The sequence below is a fragment of the Capra hircus genome, chromosome 3 (genome assembly GCF_001704415.2).
Source record: "Capra hircus breed San Clemente chromosome 3, ASM170441v1, whole genome shotgun sequence".
Classification (NCBI taxonomy): domain Eukaryota; kingdom Metazoa; phylum Chordata; class Mammalia; order Artiodactyla; family Bovidae; genus Capra; species Capra hircus.
This window is the reverse complement of record NC_030810.1, coordinates 66,090,155-66,116,200: the sequence shown is the minus strand read 5'-3', so window position 1 is coordinate 66,116,200 and position 26,046 is coordinate 66,090,155. Positions and strand designations below refer to the sequence as shown.

The following is a 26,046-nucleotide window of genomic DNA, read 5'->3' as shown; positions in this document are numbered from 1 at the left end:
GATCCAGCAAGTATTCAGTGAAATATAAATTTTAAGCAGTACACTCAGTTATTTATTATCATAAATCTGGATTCTACGCCCTTCATTGGAGGTGCCATGCATATCAATTTCTTTTATATTTTTCAGAGATATTTTAAGCATATGCATTAAGTATTTTAATACTTAAGGCATACTATTTTAAACTACCCCTTAAAATGCAAATATAAATATTTCATACAAATATATGAGAAGAATTCTTCACATTTTTTTTTTTACTTAATAATGTACTTTGAGTATAGTTAATATTTAAAGCCATGGTCCCAGATGGCATTAATTAGGGTGAAATTTACTAGAAAAAAAAGAAATTCTACTAAAACAAACCTAAATGGTATATCTAACTTATCAAGTGTGACTTAGGGTAATACATGAAATTTTCAACATGAACAACAGAGAAAAATAGATACATTTATATATGGCAAAAAGGCAAGTAAAGAGTTCTAAGACTCCTTCCTCTATTTTCCATTTGAGGGAAAAAAATAAATCTAAAATTCATAGAGTTTTCTTCCTTCCCAGAAAGCAATCAGTCATGAAGAAACTCAGAAAAATGTCTAAAATACTCACACAGCTCTCGGTTCAGAAAAGACATCAGTGTGAATGTGCATCATTAGGTCCCCACCGGCAGCATATTCCATTACAAAGCAAACATGCTCTTTGGTTTGGAAACATGCAAAAAGGTTCACCAAAAAGGGATGCCTTACACTGTTCACAGTTTCAAAAATTCTTTTTTCACACATCAGGCTGTAAGAGAAAACATTAAAATATCACTGGTATTTTTTTTTAAGTTCTAGTTGTAAATAACATTATTTAAAAATTACTAAACTCTTAAAATAAGCAAAGCTCTTAATCATTATGACTTTAAAACCATAAAATATGTCGTTTTGCTATAAATGCTTTGAAAATTTGGGCTATGTGATATATAAATAACTTTAATAGAAATATGTTAATGAAAACTAAATGATTACCATGACATAAATTTCACTATTGATAGTATCAGAAAGCAATGGCACTCCACTCCAGTACTCTTGCCTGGAAAATCCCATGGACGGAGGAGCCTGGTGGGCTGCAGTCCATGGGGTCGCTGAGAGTCGGACACGACTGAGCGACTTCACTTTCATTTTTCACTTTCATGCACTGGAGAAGGAAATGGCAACCCACCCCAGTGTTCTTGCCTGGAGAATCCCAGGGATGGAGGAGCCTGGTGGGCTGCTGTTTCTGGGGTCGCACAGAGTCGGACACGACTGAAGCAACTTAGCAGCAGCAGCAGTATCAGAGTAGCACACATAAGACTAGTGGTAATCATAAAAAAGTCTTAATTGGAAGTGAATTGTGAAAAATTTTCAGGAATTGATCAGAGTAAGATTTAGCAACCTAAAGCATTATTTTAAAATATAAACTCTGTGATCAAGGTGATTTCAAGGACAGTGTATATTTATAATTCATAAGCTATGGTATCCAAATATTCTATCATATAAAGCTGAGAGGTAAAAATACATTGCATAATATTTTAATTTAGAAGGCTACCTGGAAAATAAAGGAATTTCATGGAGAATTCTATAAATGCTTCAAGAAAGCTCTTGGAGAATGATATAATTTATCTATAAAATCTATATAGCTATCACAGGTTTTCCCTGTAAGAATTCTTATAAGCTGTTTAAAAGAACAGCGGTCAAACTTATTGACTCTGAAACATTAATTCTGCCTAAAGGGCAAGAAATACCAACCTTCTGTCCCCTGAAAATATTTAGTAAATCAGCCTGACTTAAAACTCAAAGCAGACATATATACACTGCTACATTTAAAGTGGATAACCTCTTTGATTTCTTTCATTAGTGTTTTATAATTTTCTATATATAGGTCTTTAGTTTCTTTAGGTAGATATATTCCTAAGTATTTTATTATTTTCGTTGCAATGGTAAATGGAATTGTTTCCTTAATTTCTTTTTCTACTTTCTCATTATTAGTGTATAGGAATGCAAGGGATTTCTGTGTGTTGATTTTATATCCTGCAACTTTACTATATTCATTGATTAGCTCTAGTAATTTTCTGGTGGAGTCTTTAGGGTGTTCTATGTAGAGGATCATGTCATCTGCAAACAGTGAGAGTTTTACTTCTTTTCCAATCTGGATTCCATTTCTTTTTCTGCTCTGACTGCTGTGGCCAAAACTTCCAGAACTATGTTGAATAGTAGTGGTGAAAGTGGGCACCCTTGTCTTGTTCCTGACTTTAGGGGAAATGCTTTCAATTTTTCACCATTGAGGATAATGTTTGCTGTGGGTTTGTCATATGTAGCTTTTATTATGTTGAGGTATGTTCCTTCTATTCCTGCTTTCTGGAGAGTTTTTCTCATAAATGGATGTTGAATTATAAAACACTGATGAAAGAAATCAAAGAGGACACTAATAGATGGAGAAATATACCATGTTCATGGATTGAAAGAATCAATATAGTGAAAATGAGTATACTACAGAAAGCAATCCACAAATTCAATGCAATCCCTATCAAGCTACCAGTGTTATTCTTCACAGAACTACAACAAATAATTTCAGAATTTGTATGGCAATACAAAAAACCTCGAATAGCCAAAGCATTCGTGAGAAAGAAGAATGGAACTGGAGGAATCAACCTGCCTGACTTCAGGCTCTACTACAAAGCCACAGTCATCAAGACAGTACGGTACTGGCACAAGGACAGAAATATAGATCACTGGAACAAAATAGAAAGCCCAGAGATAAATCCACACACCTATGGACCCCTTATCTTCGACAAAGGAGGCAAGAATATACAATGGAGTAAAGACAATCTCTTTAACAAGTGGTGCTGGGAAAACTGGTCAACCACTTGTAAAAGAATGAAACCAGAACACTTTCTAACACCACACACAAAAATAAACTCAAAATGGATTAAAGATCTAAATGTAAGACCAGAAACTATAAAACTCCTAAAGGAGAACATAGGCAAAACACTCTCAGACATAAATCACAGCAGGATCCTCTAGGACTCACCTCCCAGAATATTGGAAATAAAAGCAAAAATAAACAAATGGCATCTAATTAAAATTAAAAGCTTCTGCACAACAAAGGAAACTATAAGCAAGGTGAAAAGACAGCCTTTGGAATGGGAAAAAATAATAGCAAATGAAGCAACTGACAAAGAACTAATCTCAAAAATATACAAACAACTCCTGCAGCTCAATTCCAGAAAAATAAATGACCCAATCAAAAATCGGCCAAAGAACTAAATAGACATTTCTGCAAAGAAGACATACAGATGGCTAACAAACACATGAAAAGATGCTCAACATCACTCATTATCAGAGAAATGCAAATCAAAACCACAATGAGGTACCATTTCACACCAGTCAGAATGGCTGCGATCCAAAGTCTACAAGCAATAAGTGCTGTAGAGGGTGTGGAGAAAAGGGAACCCTCTTACACTGTTGGTGGGAATGCAAACTAGTACAGCCACTATGGAGAGCAGTGTGGAAATTCCTTAAAAAACTGGAAACAGAACTGCCTTATGACCCAGCAATCCCACTGCTGGGATTTTTTGAAAGAGACATGTGTACCCCAATGTTCATCGCAGCACTATTTATAATAGCCAGGACATGGAAACAACCTAGATATCCATCAGCAGATGAATGGATAAGAAAGCTGTGGTACATATACACAATGGAGTATTAATCAGCAATTAAAAAGAATACATTTGAATCAGTTCTAATGAGGTGGATGAAACTGGAGCCAATTATACAGAGTGAAGTAAGCCAGAAAGAAAAACACGAATACAGTATACTAACACATACATATGGAATTTAGAAAGAAGGTAATGATAACCCTGTATGCAAGACAGCAAAAGAGACACAGATGTGTAGAGTGGACTTTTGGACAATGTTGGAGAGGGCGAGGTTGGGATGATTTGGGAGAATGGCATTGAAACATGTATACTATCATGTAAGGAATGAATCGTCAGTCTATGTTCGATACAGGATACAGGATGCTTGGGGCTGGTGCACAGGGATGATCCAGAGAGATGATATGGGGTGGGAGGTCGGAGGGGGGTTCAGGATTGGGAACTCAAGTACACCCGTGGCTGACTCATGTCAATGTATGGCAAAACCAATACAGTATTGTAAAGCATAATAAAGAAAAATAAAAATAAAAGGAAAAAACAAAAGAAAACAAAATAAATAGTTAAGTGAAGAATTGAAAAAAATAAATAAAGTGGATAACCAACAAGGAACTCTATTCAATACTATTTAACAGCCTAAATGGGAAAAGAATTTGAAAAACAGACACACGTATACATATAACAAAGAAAAAAAACCTCAAAGCAGAAGAAAACCAGGTCAAATATTATTCAAATAAAATTTTGAATTAACGTTTCAAGGACTGATCAAAATAAATATACAAATTTAAATTTACATTTATGTTTCTAACATAAAATAGGCATTTTTTGGTTTGCTTTTGAGACCAGAATAAAAAACTGCTATTAAAGTTTGTTGAAAAGCATTAATAATGCTTTTATTTTTAAAATTAAAGACTTGTTTAGATTTTGTGTTTATGTGTGTATGTGGTTGTTGATTTCAAAATACCAAACCAAAATTCTAATGTTAGAAGGAGGTAGACTCATTCTCCTTTCTTTGGGCTCTCTTAAGAATTAATTTTAAAAAGGTTAATTTAAAAATTAAAGCATTTGTCTGGATATCCAGATATATTGCTATGATTCAAGAAAATTAAAGAGAATTTTAAAACATTTAAAAGTATAACTGTTGTGTAGAAGGAACATGGAATTTTCACTGCTGTTAATATAGCTGTATTCTGAATGATGAACTAAAACACCTCTTCAGTTTTAAATACAGTAAATATAGCTCCTATGAAATAGTGTTTACAGCACATCTAATATGGTCACATTCTAGATGAGCTCTTACCCTCTATTTCATACAGTTTGTTTATAATTTTATATACTCAGAAAACCCCATTGTAATTGCTTCTAGAGTGTTTGGCTTATGTCTACATACATTTGCAAGGTTTCTAAATGCTACTACAAATTAAGTCACTATTAGAAATAAATTCACAGATGATTAAAAAAAAGTTAATAGCTTTGACTTTATCACCATTTAAATGTATTGGGAAATAATGTACAATTGGGTAAGATCTGCAAATTAGATTCTAAGACAAGTGATTTACTAGGTCTATCTAAATTGTGGCTAATGAGGATAAAATACACACATGAAATAAACTGATAAGATGTTTTGTTGTCAAGCAGATGACAAACATGGCCTCTTCACTGTGTATCACTCATGCATGAATTACTAATTCACTATCGGCGAATTACTGATTCTCAACTGGATGGGTAACTAAAGGTTAGACCTGTGTTCAACATATAAATGGTCTAAAGAACTGATGAGAGTGCTCCTTAAAATGGTTTTAATCCCATTCATAGAATTCTTTGATGAGGACTGACAGTACTGATTAGGATCGGATATATATATATCTTAGGTAAAAGAGGAAAGCTTTTACAGACCCAAACAAGAATAATAATTTTAAGCATATTACAGCACACCAAAAAGCTGCTCCATAAGTCTTTAACTTTTCCCAATTTAATCTAAATTGTATGTTCTCCTTAAAAGTCCATGAAAAACTTGAAACTTTATTTATTTTGTCCAAAACATTTTCCCCTAAATTGTCCTTTCTCCTCTCCATGTTCCCAAATATCCTCCATCTCCCAAAGACCAGCACAATCCAATCTTCTTTACAAGGCCTTACCTAAATCCACCAGTGCACTGTCACTTTGATATTTCCCCTTTTATGTCTGTGACTGTGTATGTTATCTTTAACTCAAACATATCTAATTTCTTTTATTTGCATAACTAATGTATTTATGGTTTATCTCCCATTTTTTGGCATACTTCCTTTAGTACATTATTAGATATGTTAGAAACTTAAAAACTGTACAATAGTTATTTTGGTCAGTGGAAAATTACATCACTAATAAGGCTAATCTTAGGATTAAAGCATATATATGATATATATAAAAAGTCTGGCTAGCTATGTTTTTGTTCTGCAACTGCAAAAATGTACTTCCAAGTCTATTCTGTTGCTTGGAAATTTGAACTGGTACAGAAACTAAGCTGAATGAGGAGGCATAACTGTAACATACATTTAACATTCTTACTTAGGAGTAGGGGAAGATGGCACTCAGCAAGTTCAACTATTGGTAGGTGGAAAACGTGATCTTTGTACATGAATTGCATTACTTTGAAGTTAGTGCATAATTTGTGTAAAGGCAGTAAAAAATGTTCAAACTTCCAGTTATAAGATAAGTAAGTACTAGAGATATAATGTACAATAAATAAAATTAACATTGCTATATGTTATATATGAAAGTTAAGAGAATAATTCATAAGAGTTCTCATAACAAGGAAAAATATACTTTTTTCTGTTTTTTGAATTTTGTATCTATATGATGCTCACTTAACTTACTGTGATAATCATTTCATGATGTACGTAAATCAAATGTTACTGTACACCTTAAACTTATACAGTACTGCAAGTTAATTCTGTCTCAATAAAAGTAGCAAAAAAACAAAAACAAACTAAAAAAACAAAAAATAAGTTGGTTTGGAATTTTCTATAAGGAAAATAATAAGATTCATACTAAAAAAATAAAATTTAGAAAATAAAACTGATATTAAGAACCATCAAGTACTCCAGAATATCTATTAAAAAACTACACTTATATGCAATAACATTGAATTCTATGGATCTATTAAAAGAATGAACTGAAAAGTGGATATAGTGGATTTCTGCTTAGTTATTTACTATTCAGACTTTCAAGTTACATTATTTTTAAAAACATGCTGCTCTATTTTCTTATTTTCTAAATTAAGTTTTTTCTTGATTTCCTATAATTGTTTTCTTTTTGATGCTTTCCTCAAATTACTCTAAGAGCGAGTTTTATTTCTCATTCTGAATTTTACATCTCCCTGTTTCTACTGGAGATTATTTTACTTCCATGTTACCGAATAAGTGAATTTATAACTGAAGTAAAATGAAGATCACTCATCAAACTTTCACTAAGGCTAGATTAATTCTGAATAAGGTCCGGGAGTAGGTGATGGACAGGAAAGGCTTGTATGCTGCAGTCCATGGGGTTGCAAAGAGACAGACACGCCTGAGGGACTGAACTGAGATTAATTTTGTTGTTCAATCGCTCAGGTGTGTCAGACTATTTGTGACCCCATGGAACAGCAGCACACCAGGCTTCCCTGTCTTTCACCATCTCCCAGAGCTTGCTCAAACTCATGTCCATTAAGTCAGTGATGCCATCCAACCATCTCATTCTCTGTTGTCCCCTTCTCCTACCTTCAATCTTTCCCAGCATCACAGCCTTTCCTAACGAGCTGGCTCTTCGCTTCAGGTGATGAAAGTATTGGAGTGTCAGCATCAGTCCTTCCAAGGAATATTCAGGATTGATTTCTTTTAGGATTGACTGGTTTGATCGCCTTGCAGTCCAAGGGACTCTCAAGAGTCTTCTCCAACACAACAGTTAAGCATCAATTCTCTGGCACTCAGCCTTCTTTATGGTCCAACTCTCACATCTGTACACGACTATTGGAAAAACCATATCTCTGACTACATGGACCTTTGTTGGCAAAGTGATATCTCTGCTTTTTAAAACACTGTCTAAGTTTGTCATAGCTTTTCTTCTAAGGGGCAAGTGTCTTTTAATTTCATGGCTGCAGTCACGATCTGCAGTAATAGGAGCCCAAAAAAATAAAGTCTCTCTCTGTTTCCATTGTTTCCCCATCTATCTGCCATGACGTGACAAATGCCATTTGGGACCAGATGCCATGACCTTCGTTTTTTCAAAGTTGAGTTTTAAGCCAGTTTTTTCACTCTCCTCTTTCACATTTACCAAGAGGCTCTTTAGTTCCTCTTATCTGAGGTTATTGCTATTTCTTCCAGCAATCCTGACTCCAGCTTGTGCTTCATCCAGCCCAGCATTTCGCATGATGCATTCTACATATAAGTTAAATAAGCAGGGTGACAATATACAGCCTCAACATACTCCTTTCCCAATGTGGAACCAGTCCATTGTTCCATGTCCAGATCTGTTGCTTCTTGATCTGCATACAGGTTTCTCAGCAGGCAGGTAGATGGTCTGGTATTCCCATCTCTTGAAGAATTCCCCACAGTTTGTTGTGATCCACACAGTCAAAGGCTTTAGTGTAGTCAATGAAAGAGAAGTACATTTTTATCTGGAATTCCCTTGCTTTTTTCTATAATCCAATGAAAAGTAAAGTGAAAGTTGCTCAGTCATGTCCAACTCTGTGACCCCATGGACCATCGAATTCTCCAGGCCAGAAACCTGGAGTGTGTAGCGTTTCCCTTCTCCAGGGGATCTTCCCAACCCAGAGATCGAACCCAGGTCTCCTGCACTGCAGGCAGATTCTTTGCCAGCTGAGCCACAAGGGAAGCCAAAGAACACTGGAGTGGGTAGCCTACCCCTTCTCCAGAGGCTCTTCCTGACCCAGGAATCAAACCAGAGTCTCCTGCGTTGCAGGTGGATTCTTTACCAACTGAGCTATGAGGGAAGCCCTAGCTTGCTATGATCCAAAGGATGTTGGTAATTTGATCTCTGTTCCTCTGCCATTCGTAAATCCAGCTTGATGATCTGCCAGTTCTCGGTTTCAATACTGTTGAAGCCTCGCTTGGAGAATTCTGAGCATTACTTTGCTAGCATGTGACATGACTGCAATTGTGTACTAATATGAACATTCCTTGGCACTGTCCTTCTTTGGGACTGGAATGAAAACTGACCTATTCCAGTCCTGTGGCCACTGTTGAGTTTTTTAAATTTGATGGCATATTAAGTATAGCACTTTAACAGCATCATGTTTAGGATTTGAAATAGCTCAACTGGAACTCCATCACCTTCACTGGTTTTGTTCATAGTGATGTTTCCTAAGGTACACTTGACTTCACACTCCAGGATGTCTGGCTCTAGGTGAGTGAGCCTACTACTGTGGTTATCTGGGTCATTACGATATTTTTTGTGTAGTTCTTCTGTGTATTCTTGCCACCTCTTAAAGTAGGGGTAATGTCCTCAGTTCAGTTCAGTTGCTCAGTCATGTCCAACTCTTTGTGACTCCATGAATCGAGCATGCCAGGCCTCCCTGTCCATCACCAACTCCTGGAGTCCACCCAAACCCATGTCCATTGAATCTGGCTAAAGCTTCATCCTCTGATCCAGACATTCTTCTTTAATAGTAATATTAATATTATTCTATCTATATTTAATTGGAAAGTTTTTTTTCCTACAGAGATGTGGCTCGAAGCAGTAACAATGTGACAGAAAGTTATATAAACCACCGAGTAATTACCACTTTTATATTACTATTATTTTAGGCTATAAATGAATTTACCATTATGGATCTGGAATAAAGCAAATATTCTTCCAGAAAAGAAAAACACCTGACTGTACTATTATTGTAATTAAAAACAGACTGACAGTGTAATTAAAGGTTTGCTTTAACTACTGATGTAACTGCTAGTATATACTATGGTGTTCAGAATATTTTATAAATATTATGCAAAATCCTGAGTTGTTTTAGATCAAGGAAGAGTTTATTTTGATATAATTGAGGAGTATGATAAACAGATAAAAAATAAATAGGCAAATCCAAAAGGAAAAGATTTACATAAAGGAAATGCTCATCTTTTAAGATTGATCCTAATTCTAAGAACTTCCCATACAATGGAAATATATTACAAATAGCAATTTGATATATTATACGGCAATAATCCAATTCAGTTAGGCAAGTATTACCAAAAAATGTATTTTAAAAACATGTGGGTTAACTGAGGCTCAAAGATGTTCAGTGAACTGCCCTGGGATTAAATCATTAATTAAGAAGGAACAATCAGGACTAGAGAATCTTCTCACTCATAATCCCAGGCTGTTTTCATTATTTAGGGCTGTCTTTTATCAACTGATGCTTCCTAGTTCTTCTAAATATCAAATAAATGTCTCTTTCTGTAATAAAATGCATTTTATTATACAACAATTTCCATGTTGAACCACTCCATTAATTTGATATAGTCTTTATATTCTCTAACCTAATTACAATATTATCCCCAAAGTCCTTACATTTTAATAATCGTATATAAAGATGAATCCATACCAATTTACACACAGAAAGGAAAGATGCTGTGGTCAAAAGCTACCATTTTAAGAGAAATAGAGCAAAAAATAGATATAGGTGTATTTTAAAAAGCAGAAGGAATTAACCACTTAACTGAAGATTACTTGTAAATGACATCTTATTACTTCTGTAGTATGAAATGCAAAATAGCCTCACGCAACCATAGATGTGTAATAGTTCCTAATTCATACAAACATTTTAACATTTCCAAGTATAAAAACTTAATATTAGAATTAGTTTAAAGATTTCATCAACTTTTTTTGGTATTCACCAAGCAGTAAAATGTCATAAGAATGGGAAGAGGGAATTAGCTAGAAAGAAAAACGATATTTAATCAATACCCACCTCATGCATTAATTTAGTTTCTTTACTTATTACAGCTGACCCCTGAACAACATGGGGGTTAATCGTGCATAATTTACATTCAGCCCTCTGTATCTGCAGTTCTTCCACATCTATGAATTCACCAACAACAAACTATGTAATATTATAGCATTTACTAAATGAAAAATATCCATATTAAGTGAACCCAAGTAGTTGAAGACCATATTATTCAACAATCAACTGTATTATAAAAAGAGATAATTTTATCATTTCCATATATACTGAATACATCAATTTTCTTAAGTTATAACTTTAGAAAAGTGTAACAATTTCATTTTTAAAAAACTAACCTGTCTACTTCATCTCGTGCCACAATGTCTCCTTTCTTTAAGGCTTTTATTGCAAACATTTCATTTGTGTGTTTATATTCAGCCAAAAGCACCTAAAATTAGATTAAAATAATTATTTCTCATTTGAATGATTACTCATGCCTACAAAGAAAGAAAATTTAAAAGATTACCTTTCCAAAATGTCCTCTACCCAAGACAGCACAACACCTGAAGTCTTGTAGATTGAATTGAAACATTTGTTGTGATCTGAAAACAGTAATGCCAATTAAAAATAAGGCAAAAGTATGGGACCAAACATGCAAGTAAAGCTGTGGATATATTCTTTACCTTCTGTCCTCAAGTTCATGAATACCACTATACTCTAGGCCTGACTGAGGGATATCAGGCTCATATTCAGATTGAGATTTTGGAAGTATTCTATTTCTGTCATTCTCAGTATCAAAAACAGTTTCTGAATCCTGTAAAATATTAAACGCTCATTAAATCAGAAACATTCAGAAAACAACTTATTAGGTAAGAACAGAGAAAAAATGTTGTCAATATAAATACGAATGAGAAAATAAAATTCAGATGTTATTATTAGATATTCATTTTTATGGTCATTAATTATATATTACTCTCATCTTAAAAATGTAAAAAATGAATAATAAAAACACTAATTTGAAAAGATACAGGAGCTCCAATGTACACAGTAGCACTATCTACAATAGCTAGTTTCATGGAAGCAACCAACCAAAGTGTCCACCAACAGACCATTGGTTTAAGAAGATGTAGTACAGATAGATGGCCAATGGGCACATGAAAGGGTATCCTCTTACACTGTTGGTAGGAATGTAAATTGGTGCAGCCACTACAGAAAACAGTACAGAGGTTCCTCAAAAAACTAAAAATACAGTTGCCCTATAATCCAGCAATCCCACTCCTGGGCATATACTGAGACAAATTTCTAATTCAAAAAGATACACACACCCCTATGTTCCTGCAGCACTATTTACAATAGCGAAGGCATGGAAACAACCTAAATGTCCAACTGATAGATGAATGGATAAAGAACATTTGGTGTGTGTGTGTATACATACACAGACACACAATGGAATTCCTCAGCCATTAAAAAAGAATGAAATAATGCCGTCTGCACTAACACAGATGGACCTAGAGATTATCATGCCAAAGGAATTAAGTCAGAAAGAGAAAGACAAGTACCACATGATATCATTTATATGTGGAATCTACAATATGACACAAATGAACACATCTACAAAACAAAGCACTCAAGAAATATAGAGAACAGATTTGTGGTTGTCAAGGGTGACGGGGTTTGGGGGAGGAAAGGACTGGGAATGTGGGATTAGCAGACACAAACTACTATATACAGGATGGATAAACAGCAAGGTCCCACTATAAAGCATAAGAAATTATATTCAATATCCTGTTATAATTGTAATGGAAAAAAATATATGTATAACTGAGTCACTCTGCTCTACAGAAGAAATTAAGCAGAACACTGTATATCAACTATACTTCAATAAAATTAAAATGTGGTATATGGATATACAATGGAAAATTAATCTCTGCCCACAAAAAGAATGAAATAATGCCCTCTATAGCAATATGGATAGACCTAGAGAATATTACCCTTAGGGAAGTAAGTCAGACAGAGGAAGAAATGGTATATACCACATATGTGAAATCTAAAAAATCATATAAATGAACGTATTTACAAAACAGAAATAGACTCATAGATTTAGAAAACAAAGTTGTGGTTACCAGGGGGAGAAGGAATAGGAGAGGGACAAACTAAGGGTATAGGATTACTAGATACAAACTTCTATAAATAAAATAGATAATAGGATATATTATATGGCACAGGGAATTATAATCATTATCTTCTAAAAAGCTATAATGAAATAGAATCTGAAAAAAAATTCTGAATCACTATGCTATACACTTGAAACAGTGTTGTAAATCAATCATATTTCAATTAAAAAATGAATACATTACTTTAATTTTATATGCATTTTCAGGTATCATGTTAACCTAGTTAGAAGATGCACAGTGTCAGGAAATACTTCATCTAATACCAGCCATACTCCCAGGCTCCTAGAATAAGCAACCTATTCCATCTCTAGTGGCTCATGGGCATCCAGAGGTTTTTATGTTTCACTCACAAGAAACAACTTAAAAGTGCATCTCATTCATTATGATGCTATAGTGTTAGTTGCTCAGTTGTGTCTGACTCTGCAACCCCATGTAGTCCGGTAGGCTCCTCTGTCCATGAATACTGCAGTGGGTTGCCATGTCCTCCTCCAGGGGATCTTCCTTACCCAGGGAACCAATCCCAGTCTCCCACACTGCAGGCAGATTCTTTTCCATCTGAGCCACAAGGGAAGCCCAATGATGCTACGGCTGATAAACTACCATGATGCTATAACTGGTAATTTATTTGGTGAAAAGGAATTATACAAGGTTTAAAATGCCTTACCTGTCCTGGTGTATCCAAATCTCTTACAGATTCATCTATTTCACCAAGGGAAGAATCACGTGGTGGGGCTTGAGGAGGCTCAGGCTCAAGATCAAAGTCCAACTTGGTTACTGTGGAATCACTTATAAAAGATAAAGCAACTCACCAAAAGCAGTAATCAAAAGTATATATTTTAAATAGCTTTAAAATTAAAGCAAACAATTTTTTTGTTTTTAAAAGTAAGTAGAGCACTAACTTCAAAATACTATTTGGAAAAAATGAGACTTCTAATAGATTCACTGTAATCAATATGTATGAGTGTCACAATAATTATTTTATAAAAGCTTAAAAATGTTAAAACACATACCTAGCTGGAGGTGCTAATTCAGGGTTGCGTACATCAACCACTGGCACCGTAGCAGGCACAGGGGCTTGAGGGCTGAAGGTGCCAGAATGATTTACTGTAGGAATAGCTCTTCTCACAAGTCTTCCCCAAGTGGCGATATTAATATTCATTTGAGGAGCTCTGAGAAAGGTTTTGCCTGTGGATATTGTAAATAAAGAAAACCGAAAAAGTAATTTTTAAATATATTACCAAAAGCCATAACTGAAAAATTCATATTCATTGGTTTATAATTTATGAAGAACAAACAGTATTTGTCATTTAAAAAAACAGTTCTTAACTATTTGTTATTAAAGGCTAGTGCAAAAAAGCAAAATCAGTTTAAAAATAGATAGGTAGGAATTGCTCATTTAAGTCTAGTAATGATAAGCAGTTAAGGTTGAAAAAAAAAAGAATTCTTATCTTTTAGAGATACTAACTATAATATTTATGGATGAATCAATATGATATCTGGGTTCACTTCAAATAAGCTGAGGAAGTTGTGAGTGATGGAACATGGATGAAACAAAATTGGACATGAGCTGACTGTTGTTGAAGCTGAGTGATGTTACACTGCACTAGTCTCTATACATATGTATATGTTTAAAATGTTCCCTAATAAAATTAAGTAAATAATTGAACAAATAAGCAAACCAAAGATGGGTATCACTTTTTAAATAGTATGTACATTTTAAAATATTTAAGATAACACCGAAACACTTTGTACCTGACTTCTGAGTAATTACCTTGTTGTTTGGAAAAAATTTTCTTTTGTCTTTGGAGTTTTGGTCTTCTTTCAATAACTGGATTAAAAAAGGTAACCTGCAGTGAAGAAAATTTAAGTTGACATGAATACAGCATTAGATTCATGGTTCACGAGATTCAGTCAACTTCTAAGTTTTAAAAACTTAAGAGAATCTGAGATATAATTTGGTTCCATCCCCTCATTTTCTAGATGAGATAACAGACCTAGAAAAGAAAAATGATTTGTCTTCGAGTAATATACTATTTAGTGGCAGAGTTGAGCCAAGAATTCAAGTTATCTGTCATTCAGCCTAAATACTCTTCTCACTTCCACATCATGTCGCTTACATATATAATTTCAATTGCAGTTATGCATATTTAAAATAAAATACATTTATTACCTCTGCAAATAAAGTACCCTGTGGTTCCAAATAGAGACACATGCCATGCCGTTGGTTGTCTAAAAAATCTTCTAACCTCAGAAATTTTACAGCACACAGAGATCGCCAATCACGCCAATAAACTGAAATTTCCAGTTCACGTGACTAGAATAATTAAATAAAAAATAAAGAAAACAGGGAAGACATCATTGGACACACATGTGAATAAAATATTACAAAAAGTACAAAATACAAACACAATAAACAAAGATAACATATACAACAGTCACACTATTTTAAAGAGTGCTTTTATAAATGTTTCTTATGTATTACTTTAACAAACATATATTTTACTAAAAGGAAGAAATTCATATTCTGACACTCCTCAGTTAAGGTATTCCTTTGAGATAAAGAATACATAACTGGGAACTAACAATACAGATGAATGACCACAGAAACTCTTCCCCATCTCACAGCTTCAATTATCTTTTGGATTTTCCTCTTCCAACTGGCATCATTTGTTGTGCTACTGTATGACCTCAGTGTTCATCTCAAAGAACCCATTTCAAACCTTTTTATTTCTTTCTTATCTATTTATTTGGCTATGCGGCATGTAGGACTTTCCCCGGCCAGGGACTGAACCTGTGGCCCCTGCGTTGGGAGTGTGGAGTCTTAACCATTGGACAACCAGGGAAGTCCAAACATTATTATCTGAATGCTAAATCAGGAAAACATCTGTAAACAGCATTTATTCTCTATTTTCAGTGTGCCACACACTATGCCAAACACTTTTAAGAATGTTAGGTCATTTAATCTTCTTAAGAATAATACTGAGTAACAGGACCAGTGATTACAGGGGTCTGCATAGGTCAGCAGAAAGATGTTCATTTATTACAATATTAGACAAAGCAAAACAAAAAAGCCGCACAAAACCAGGGACAAGTATATTATATCTACATGAGGGAAAACTCTATAGTCATTAAAAATTATGCTTATGTGGAGAAATATATTTAAGGTTTTAACAATCAATTATTAAATATACTTGTAGAACACAGTTTATAATTTGGAGGCGAAGCCATAAATAGACCTATACATACAAGTCATAAACGACATAGATTTAAATTATAAAGCATGACTTCTCCATTATTTTGTTTTTCAGAATTTTGTGGATCATCCATAGAAAGAGATAAATGTTTTTTTCCTTTAGGCTCAACAAAGTAATACACTATTTCTTTCATATAAAAACTTGCAATTTTTGAACTTATGCATCTTATTATCTAAACTCCTAGTATGCATAATAAAATCATTTGACTTCCAGAAAATACTTACAGAAAACAACACATGAAAAAAATTAGTCAAGACACAATGTGCTGGAAGGTCTCACAGACAATCAGGAAAAATGACGAGGAAAAGACACCTTGGCGCTAAGCACATGAGCGGAGGACCTCCTACCTCACTGCTTCTTTCTGATATTACTAATGGAGAGAATATTTGTCATGAAAGGGGAAGTATAATTATTTCAAGATCAACAATGGCATTTAGAAGTGGTAAGTATTAATGCTATAATATTCTACTCAAGTTAGAATTTTAAGTATTTTGAAAACAGTTATCTTTGGAACTATAAACTGCATAATTGAACCAAAGGTTGGTAATTTAGACTACGTTATTTTAGACTAGAAATGGAGAAGTCTACTTTCTGTATTCTCCAACAGTGTCAGGGAGGAAAACTTGTTTTGAATCAGGCAAATGAAAGTAGTATTGATGCTGGGAATGGAATTAGTAATACTTAAAAGTTGTTATACTTTTCACACTGTGACTAACACTTTCACTTTCATAATAACATAAACCCTAAGCTACTGATTTAATTTAATTATTTGGAAGAATGAGGACGGGAGCGTAGATAGTTTAATAGTATGTACTGGCAATTTCTGATAATGCAAAAACAATAAATAGGAATCCCTTGAGAAGTTCTCTACTAATCTTGTCCTCATTCCTACATCTCAGCCTCTCACTCCCACCAGTATCTATAATCTTTCCACAGCCTCAGCTGTTTGCATCCTTCTCTCTGACCATCATCTCCTAACATTCTAGTAGCTCAGTCTTTCTAGCCCCTCGACATCCACTGATCCTTCAACCTGTTACTTCTAATCTACTAATTCTACCATCTTTCTACTGGCCCCCACTCCATCAACGTTCTCCTCTTCTTTTTCCATTGATCAGTGAACATTCTCTAGTACTCTGCTCTTAACAACTGCTGCTGCTGCTGCTGCCGCCGCTGCTATGTCACTTCAGTCGTGCCCGACTCTGTGCGACCCCATAGATGGCAGCCCACCAGGCTCCCCCATCCCTGGGATTCTCCAGGCAAGAACACTGGAGTGGGTTGCCACTGCCTTCTCCAGAACTGGTTCCTGTTAAAATTTTTCCAAGCTTCAATTCATCCTGTTTCTAATATTGATATAGATGGTTCCCCATTACATTAGCAAAGTTAATCAAAAGGAAATGTGAATGGAAGAGTTTACATATAAGGATTCTTGCTTTTTATGTCAATCTCTCATGGAAGGATTAAACTTTTTACTAGAGGAAGGCTGAGGGGATTCAGAAAAAGTGTGAAATTAGACAGCTATTGTGTTTCTAATAAACATTAATAAAGACAAAATTTTATAAGAAAATATAAAAAGGGTAACCTGATAAGAACAGAAAGAACTCAGAACTGATAGTATACTTCAGAATCCTAGTTTATACCTTGGGCTAGTTATTTAACCTCTAGGACACAAAATATCCTTATTAATGTGTAAAATGAGGAGGCTGGATTACATCAGTAATTTTCAAAACTTTTTTTTTAAACTGTCAAATTTCAAATGACATCTTACCCCGAATCTCAAAACAAAATCAAAACACACACGGAAAAATAGTTTGTGTTGCATCTGAAATGATTCTGCAAGAGCCCTGAGCTCCCAGGAACATAATTTTAACTTTTCTAGATCATTCTAAATCTAGATAATTTCTAGAGTATCTCAAAACTCTAAAAAGACCTATCTGGGAGTTCTCTGTGGCCTAGAAGTTTAAATTCTGGGCTTTCACTGCCATGGCCTGGATTCAGTTCCTTGTTGGGAAACAGATTTCACAAGTTACATGGCATGACCAAAAATACAACATAAATTTAAAAATAAATGAAAAGACCTATGAATTTTTGTATTTTGGAAAAGAAAGAAACAGTACAGACAACTTAGTTCTAGAATATCATAGCAAAGAAGCTTCTTCACATTAGGCAAAATGCTGAGCATGAACATGTCAGTTTAAAATAATATCTTCTATAAATGTTTCTATAAACATTTTCTATAAATAAATATTCTAAAAATATAAGAGATAAAATAAAAACTAAAAAAGCACATGAAAGGTAAAATATACTACATAAACAGAAGTATTTATCATGATTAGCAATGTGGCCTTCCCAAAGAGGAGCTTCTAATCCAGTCAGGGATAGACATGCACAGAGGAACCCAGAAGGTGGAACTGGCCTAAGGGATGAATAGCTTTACTCAGCTATGTAGTGTCTTCAAAGTTTCAAGGGAGAATTACTCCAAAGTGGGAGGAAAGTCTCATGTCATGAAGAAGAAAAACAATTTCAGATGAAGATTACAGTGCAAGTAAAACATTACCGAACAACAGTTATCAAACTTTGTAGTTTTCTAAGTGGATAGGTTGGGTAATAGTAAATTATTCACTCTTTACCAGGTTTTCATCATCTTCTGCTATTTCTTCATTTTTGCCACTGTTAACTTTCTATCTCATACAAATTATCAAGGAAGAAAGAGCATTCTGAAGGACACTCATGGTCTACTATCAGCTCTGAAATTTATCGATATATAATCACTCTGGAAGATCAAACCAGTCAATCCTGAAGGAAAACAGCCCTGAAAAGTAATGTCTCTGCTTTTCAATATGCTATCTAGGTTGGTCATAACTTTTCTTCCAAGGAGTAAGTGTCTTTTAATTTCATGGCTGCAGTCACCATCTGCAGTGATTACTAAACAGCTAATTTAGAGCATGTAACAATGCTAGTTCTATAAAATATCAGAGTTGGAAAAAGAGAAAATACAGAATTTAAAAAAAACTTGGAAGTGGGTCTTTTTCTGATAAATGTTCCCTTAAGTCTGTCTTATAACTTACTAATTCAACATTATTGTGAGAGTCTTGCAAAACTAAAAATAGAGCTACTATATGATCTTGCAATATCATTCCTGGGCATAGACCATAAAAAAAAAAACATGGTCCAAAAGAATACATGCATCCCAGTGTTTATCACAATTCTGTTTACAACTGTCAAGATATGGAAACAACCTAAATATCCATCAACAGAATAATGGACAAGGAAGAGGTGATACATATATACAACAGAATATTACTCAGCCATTAAAAAGAATGAAATGATACCATTTGCATAATATGGATGGACCTAGAGATTATCATACTGAGTGAAGTAAGTCAGGCAGAGAAAGAGAAATATTATATGATATTGCTTATATGCAGTATCAGAAAAAAAGAGATACAAATGAACTTATGTACAGAACAGAAACAGACTCACATAGAGAACAAACTTATGGTTACCCAGGAGGATGGGTGGTTGGGGAAAGACAAGGAGTTTGGGATTGACATCTAAACACTGCTATATTTAAAATGGGTAACCAACAAGGGTCTACTGTATAGCACAGGAAATTCTGCTAAATATTTTATAACAATCTAATTGGGAAAAGGATTTGAAAAAAAATAGATACATGTACATATATAACTTAACCACTTTGTTGTAAGCTTGAAATAGTCCTAGGTGTTCACTGGTAGGACTGATGCTGAAGCTGAAACTCCAATACTTTGGCCACCTGATGCAAAGAACTGACTCATTTGAAAAGACCTTGATGCTGGGAAAGATTGAGGGCAGGAGGAGAAGGGGAAGACAGAGGATGAGATGGTTGGATGGCATCACCGACTCAATGGATTTGAGTTCCTGAACTGCGAGAGTTGGTGATGGACAGGGAGGCCTGGCATGCTGTGGTTCATGGGGTCACAAGGAGTCGGACACAACTGAGCGACTGAACTGAACTGAAACTAATAAAACATTGTTAATCAATTATACTGATATAAAATGAGAAGTTAAAAAACCTCACTGAGAGAGAACTTACTGTAGCAGCTTAGTTTATTTTTTAACAGTACTATTCTTCATACTGAAATAAGATCTACTATCACTGATTTTGCTTTATCTTTTATACTCACAAAGCATACAGTCAAGGATGTTCAAGGATGAAAAGAACATGTACTACAACCTACCACTTGCCCCTTTTAAAGCACTTGGCAAACACTGCTACTTGATCAGCATAAACAACTCATCCAATAAACCTTAACAGTGAGCTTGAGGAAGTTACTACCAATCCATTTAGTCAATACACACAAAGGGAAATCTCACTGCTATCCCTACTTTAATTTTTGTTTTATGTGTCCCTCCTTATAATTTAAGAATAATAATAACAATAATTTTATTTATTTTTGGCTGTGCTGGGTTTTCGTTGCTCCATAGGCTTTTCTGTTTAGGTTGGTGCAAAAGTAATTGCAGTTTCGCATTGTTGAACTTTGCCATTTGATACTGGAATACATTCTTAAATAAATGTGGTGACTCCTGCTCTTTTAATTTCATGATGTATAAATTTAATTTCATGATGTATAAATTTCATGTAGCCATGAAATTAAAAGACACTTGCTCCTGAAAGGTTGTTGTTGAATCATGACGCTGGGATTCTTGGCCCCCGGAGGAGAAGAATTCAATCCGGGGCCAGAGGCGAGGCTTGATCGCTCAGAGCTTTTGTGTAATAAAGTTTTATTAAAGTATAAAGGAGATAGAGAAAGCTTCTGACATAGGCATCAGAAGGGGGCAGAAAGAGTAACCCCTTGTTAATGGTAGCAATGAAGTTATATACTCTCCAATGAATCCAAAGAATGTCTGGAGGTTGTAAAGACCTCATCAGACCTACTCCCATAATTTACATTTTAAGATAACAGAATTAGCCAGAAGGTTTAATCCAGAGACTGTTCTCAGGCAGAATACATTGTTGTTATATAATCCTTCTAAAGAGCAGGTCTACTCCCATAATTTACAGAATTAGCCAGAAGGTTTAATCCAGAGACTGTCCTCAGGCAGAACACATTGTTGTTATATAATCCTAAGGAATGTAGAGAAGGAAAAAAAGTTTGTCCTTTCTTCCTCCTTGAGAATTCCAGACACTTCTCTCCTTGGGGACCCCTAGACTTCTTATTAACCTGCCTACGAAGTGACTCTCTCACTCCTTGGAAGAAAAGCAATCACAAACGTAGACAAAGATTAAAAAACAGAGACATTACTTTGCCTACAAAGGTCCATATAGTCAGAGCTATGGTTTTTCCAGTAGCCATGTACAGATGTTAAGCGTTGGACCATAAAGAAAGCTGAGCATCAAAGAACTGATGCCTTCAACCTGTGGTGTAGGGGGAGACTCTTGATAGTCCCTTGGACAGCAAGGACACCAAACCAGTCAGTCCTAAAGGAAATCAACCCTGAATATTCATTGCAAGCAATGATGCTGAAGCTAAAGCTCCAATACTTTGGCTACCTGATGTGAAGAACTGACTCATTGGAAAAGACCTGGATGTTGGGAAAGATTGAAGGCAGGAGGAGAAGGGGACAACAGATGATGAGATGGTTGGATGGCATCACTGACTCATGGACATGAGTTTGAGCAAACTACAGGAGATGGTGAGGTCAGGGAAGCCTGGTGTGCTGCAGTCCATGGGGTAGCAAAGAGTTGGACATGACAACCTCAGTGAATGAACAACGTTATACATCACTTTAATGTGCATTTCTTACTTTATGTTTTTTGCTGATGACTTAATAACTGAGGTTTATTTTATATTTATTTTAGACTATAGAAATGATGATAGACAAAAAGCAAATTCAAGTGACATTTTTTATTTGAATGACTTTTTTATTTGAGTTCATAAAGCAGCAGAGATAACTTGGAACGTCAACAATGCATTTGGCCAAGGAATTGCTAATAAACAGACAGTGCAGTGGTGGTTCAAGAAGTTTTGCAAAGGAGACGAGAACAGAGTGGCTGGCAATTGGAGGTTGACAACGACCAACTGAGAGCCATCATCAAAGCCAGTCCCCTCACAACTATGTGAGAAGTTGCCGAAGAACTCAACGTCAACCATCCTATAGTCAGTTGGCATTTAAAGCAAATCAGAAAGGAGAAAAAGCTCAATAAGTGGGTGCCTCATGAGCTGACGGCAAATCAAAAAAGCCTGTTGTTTTAAGCATGTCTTCTCTTACTGTACACAAGAACAACAAACCATTTATCAATTAGATTGTGATATTCGGCAAAAAATGGATTGTATGACAACCAGCAATGACCAGTTTAGCAGATGGACTGAGAAAAAGCTCCAAAACACTTTCAAAAGCCACACTTGCACCAAAAAAAGGTCATGGTTTCTGGTGGTCTGCTTCCAGTTTGAGCCACTACAGCTTTTGGAATCTCAGAAACCATTACATCTGAGAAGTATGCTCAGCAAATCGATTAGATGTACCAAAACTGCAATGCCTGCAGTCAGCACTGGTCAACAAAAAGGGCCCAATTCTTCACAGCAATGCCTGACTGCATAGTCGCATAACCAACGCTTCAAAAGTTGAACAAATTGGGCTACGAAGTTTTGCCTCATCCACTATATTCATCTGACCTCTCACCAACCACCTACCATTTCTTCAAGCATCTCAACAACTTTATGCAGGGAAAACACACAACCAGCAGGAGGCAGAAAATGCTTTCAAAGTTTATTGAATCCTGAAGCATGGATTTTTATGGTACAAGAATAAACAATCTTATTTCTCATTGGCAAAAATGTGTTGATTGCAATGGTTCCTATTTTGGTAACTAAAAATGGGTTTGAACCTAATCATAGTGATTTAAAATTCATGGTCTGAAACTGCTTTACTTTTGTACCAACCTAATAGTTGCAGCAAGTGGGGGCTACTCTCCAATTGCAGTGCATTGGATTCTCATTGTTGTGGCTTCTTGTTGCAGGCATGGGCTCTAGGGCACATGGGCTTTCAGTAGTTGTAACACATGGGCTCAGTAGTTGTGGCTCCCAGAGCACAGGCTGACTAGGCTTAGTTGCTCTGAGGCATGTGGGATCTTCCCGCATCAGGGATTGAACCTATGTCTCCTGCACTGGCAGGTGGATTCTTTACCACTGAGTCACAAGGAAAGCCCCTCCTTTTCACTTGAAAGTCAGTTACCAAATCTTAAATTGATTTTAAATCTCATTTTCTTTGAAGTGTTTCATTTGTTACAGGAATTTCATCATCTCACCAACCTAGCAACTCTTCACTAGATACTGGATAAGCTTTCATAAGGTTATGATCTGATTCTACCCAGAGTTTTCTACTTCTTGGCAAATCTTCCTTCTTTTCCGATGCTAGGGATACTGCTTAAGATTTGATTGTTAGAGCTTTTTTTTTTCCTTCCTTTATAAACTTTTTCCCATTATGGGCTACTAACTTTTTTACTAGCTTCTATATTTATATTGGGAAAGGAGTACATCAAAGTTGTATACTGTCACCCTGCCAGGTTCCTTGGTCCATGGGCAAGAATACTGGAGTGGTTTGCTATTTCCTTCTCCAGAAGATCTTCTTGACCCAGGGATCGAACCCAGGTCTCCTACACTGCAGGCAGATTCTTTACCAACTGAGCTACCAGGGAAGCTCCAAAAAATACTGGAGTGGGTTGCCGTGCCCTCCTCCAGGGGATCTTCCCAATCCAGGGACTGAACCCAGGTCTCCCTCACTGCAGGTTGATTCTTTACAGTCTGAGCCACCAGGGAAGCCCCTGCTTATTTAACTTACATACAAGGAACATCATGTGAAATCCTGGGCTAGATGAATCACAAGCTGGAATCAAGATTGCCAGGAGACACACCAACAATCTCAGATATGCAGATGACACCACCTTAATGGCAAAAAGCGAAGAGGAACTAAAGAGCCTCTTGATAAAGGTGAAAAAGGAGAGTGAAAATGCTGGCTTAAAACTCAACATTTAAAAAACGAAGATCATGGCCTCTGATCCCATCACTTACGGCAAACAGATGGGGAAACAATGGAAACAGTGACAGACTTTATTTTCTTGAGCTCCAAAATCACTGCAGATGGTGACTAAAAGCCATGAAATTAAAAGACACTTGCTCCTTGGAAGAAAAGCTATGACAAACAAACAGCGTATTAAAAAGAAAAGACATCACTTTGCCAAAAAAGCTCCATATAGTCAAGGATATGGTTTTTCCAATAGTCATGCAGATGTGAGAGTTGGACCATAAAGAAGGCTGAGTGCCAAAAAACTGATGCATTTAACTGTGATGCTAGAGAAGACTCTTGAGAGTCCCTTGGACTGCAAGGAGATCAAACCACTCAATCCTAAAGGAAATCAGTCCTGAATATTCACTGGAAGGACTGATGCTGAAGCTGAAGCTCTAATACTTTGGCCACCTGATGCAAAGAGCTGACTCTGGAAAAGAGCTCTTTTCCAGAGCTCTTCCAGAGTATCAGAAAAGACCCTGATGCTGGGAAAGATTGAGGGAAAGAGGAGAAAGGAATGACAGGTTGAGACGGTTGGATGACATCACTGACTCAATGGATGTAGGTCTGAACAAACTCCAGGAGACAGTGAAGGACAGAGAAACCCAGCATGCTGCAGCCCATGGGATTGCAGAGTCGGACACTATCTAGCGACTGAACAACAATCTGATCATCCAAATCAGATGTCAATTTTCCTATCAAAAGCTCTTTAGTGGTGGTAGTTTACTCACTAAGTCACATCCCACCCTTGCAACCCCATGGACTGTAGCCTGCCAGGCTTCTCTGTCCATGGGCTTTCTCAGGCAAAAATACTGGAGTGGGTTACCATTTCCCTGTCCAGGGGAATCTCCCCGACCCAGAGATCAAACCTGTGTCTCCTGCACTGCAGGCAGATTCTCTGACTGCTGAGCCACCAGGAAAGCCCTTCAGTGAGGTGAATAGTATTAAAGACAAGGAAACTGATATATACAAAAAGTTAAGCATTTTGTCCAAATACATTTAAAAAGTGGGTGGCATAGTATTTGAATCAAGAAAAGCAATGGTGAGGGCCTGATTAAGATGCTGCCTCTGAGATAGAAAAGAAATAAACTGGAAAAAATATTTAAAAAGTAGAGGCCAGAGCAGTAAGTGCCACCTCATATCATCCTTAAGCACTATAAATCTGCTTTCACTAATGCATGTAATTTTTTAAAGATGTTATGTACCATTAACCTGAATACTAAATGATAAAAACATCTTTCTTATCTTTTGGATAAAATTATGATTAAATTTTAATATTTTCTTCCCACATACCCATGGATAAATCAAAATGTAAGTAAAATTATCACCATGGATTTAACTCTACTCTGGTCCAAGTTTACTTCTGCTGGGTTCTGCAGCTACAGATTACATTCTAGCCACTCACAGTATCTATGAAATCCACTGAGATACATAGAAGAATGTCTGTCTGAGCACAACAGTTCACTTCAAATCCAGCTTTGATAATATAACCCACAAGTGGTGAGTCAGAAAATTCTCCTTAGTGGTTAGAGAGCACATTATTAAAATTCAAAAAATTGTTTAATATTAGATCTCACCTGGTTGTTGATCTTTCAGGTTAGTACAAAGTATATATTTTCAAATCACTGCACAAATGAAAGCTCCTGCAGCAATCTGATAAGGTAGATTTATATATACCTCATCAGATGAGAAATGTCAAAAATACCTAGGTTCTTCTTGGATTCTGTTAAGAATAAAATTTATCAAACTCTTCTAAAACATAAAATATGCACGAAAAATGAATTATAAATATAATGAAAATTCAGGTAAAAAGTTTCTCATCTTACCCTGTCTAGTTCCAGTGTAAACTTCTGGTCCCACGACTGATTGGAAATGGGTTTCCAGCTAGTCTGACCAACCACAGTATTGTCCAGCTTCAAAACGGCACAGACATCATCTGTAATTACAATTTAAAATTTGATTAAGAATTTTAAAACCTTTAAAATGGAAATAACACTGTTTAATGTCAACAAA

At 35.6% G+C, this 26,046-nt stretch overlaps 1 protein-coding gene across 2 annotated transcripts in view; it reads right to left on the bottom strand.

Moving 5' to 3' along the window:
* The window catches only part of PKN2 (protein kinase N2), a 142,084-nt gene that overhangs the window by 17,702 nt on the left and 98,336 nt on the right, over positions 1 to 26,046 (bottom strand). For both annotated transcript variants that reach the window (XM_018045701.1, XM_018045702.1), the window contains 9 exons: positions 25,860 to 25,969; positions 14,907 to 15,050; positions 14,508 to 14,583; positions 13,747 to 13,921; positions 13,401 to 13,521; positions 11,246 to 11,376; positions 11,089 to 11,164; positions 10,919 to 11,010; positions 601 to 777 (listed from right to left, as the gene is read on the bottom strand). In XM_018045701.1, coding sequence (XP_017901190.1) covers positions 601 to 777; positions 10,919 to 11,010; positions 11,089 to 11,164; positions 11,246 to 11,376; positions 13,401 to 13,521; positions 13,747 to 13,921; positions 14,508 to 14,583; positions 14,907 to 15,050; positions 25,860 to 25,969 — 1,102 coding nt within the window. The remainder of the gene's footprint in view (positions 1 to 600; positions 778 to 10,918; positions 11,011 to 11,088; positions 11,165 to 11,245; positions 11,377 to 13,400; positions 13,522 to 13,746; positions 13,922 to 14,507; positions 14,584 to 14,906; positions 15,051 to 25,859; positions 25,970 to 26,046) is intronic.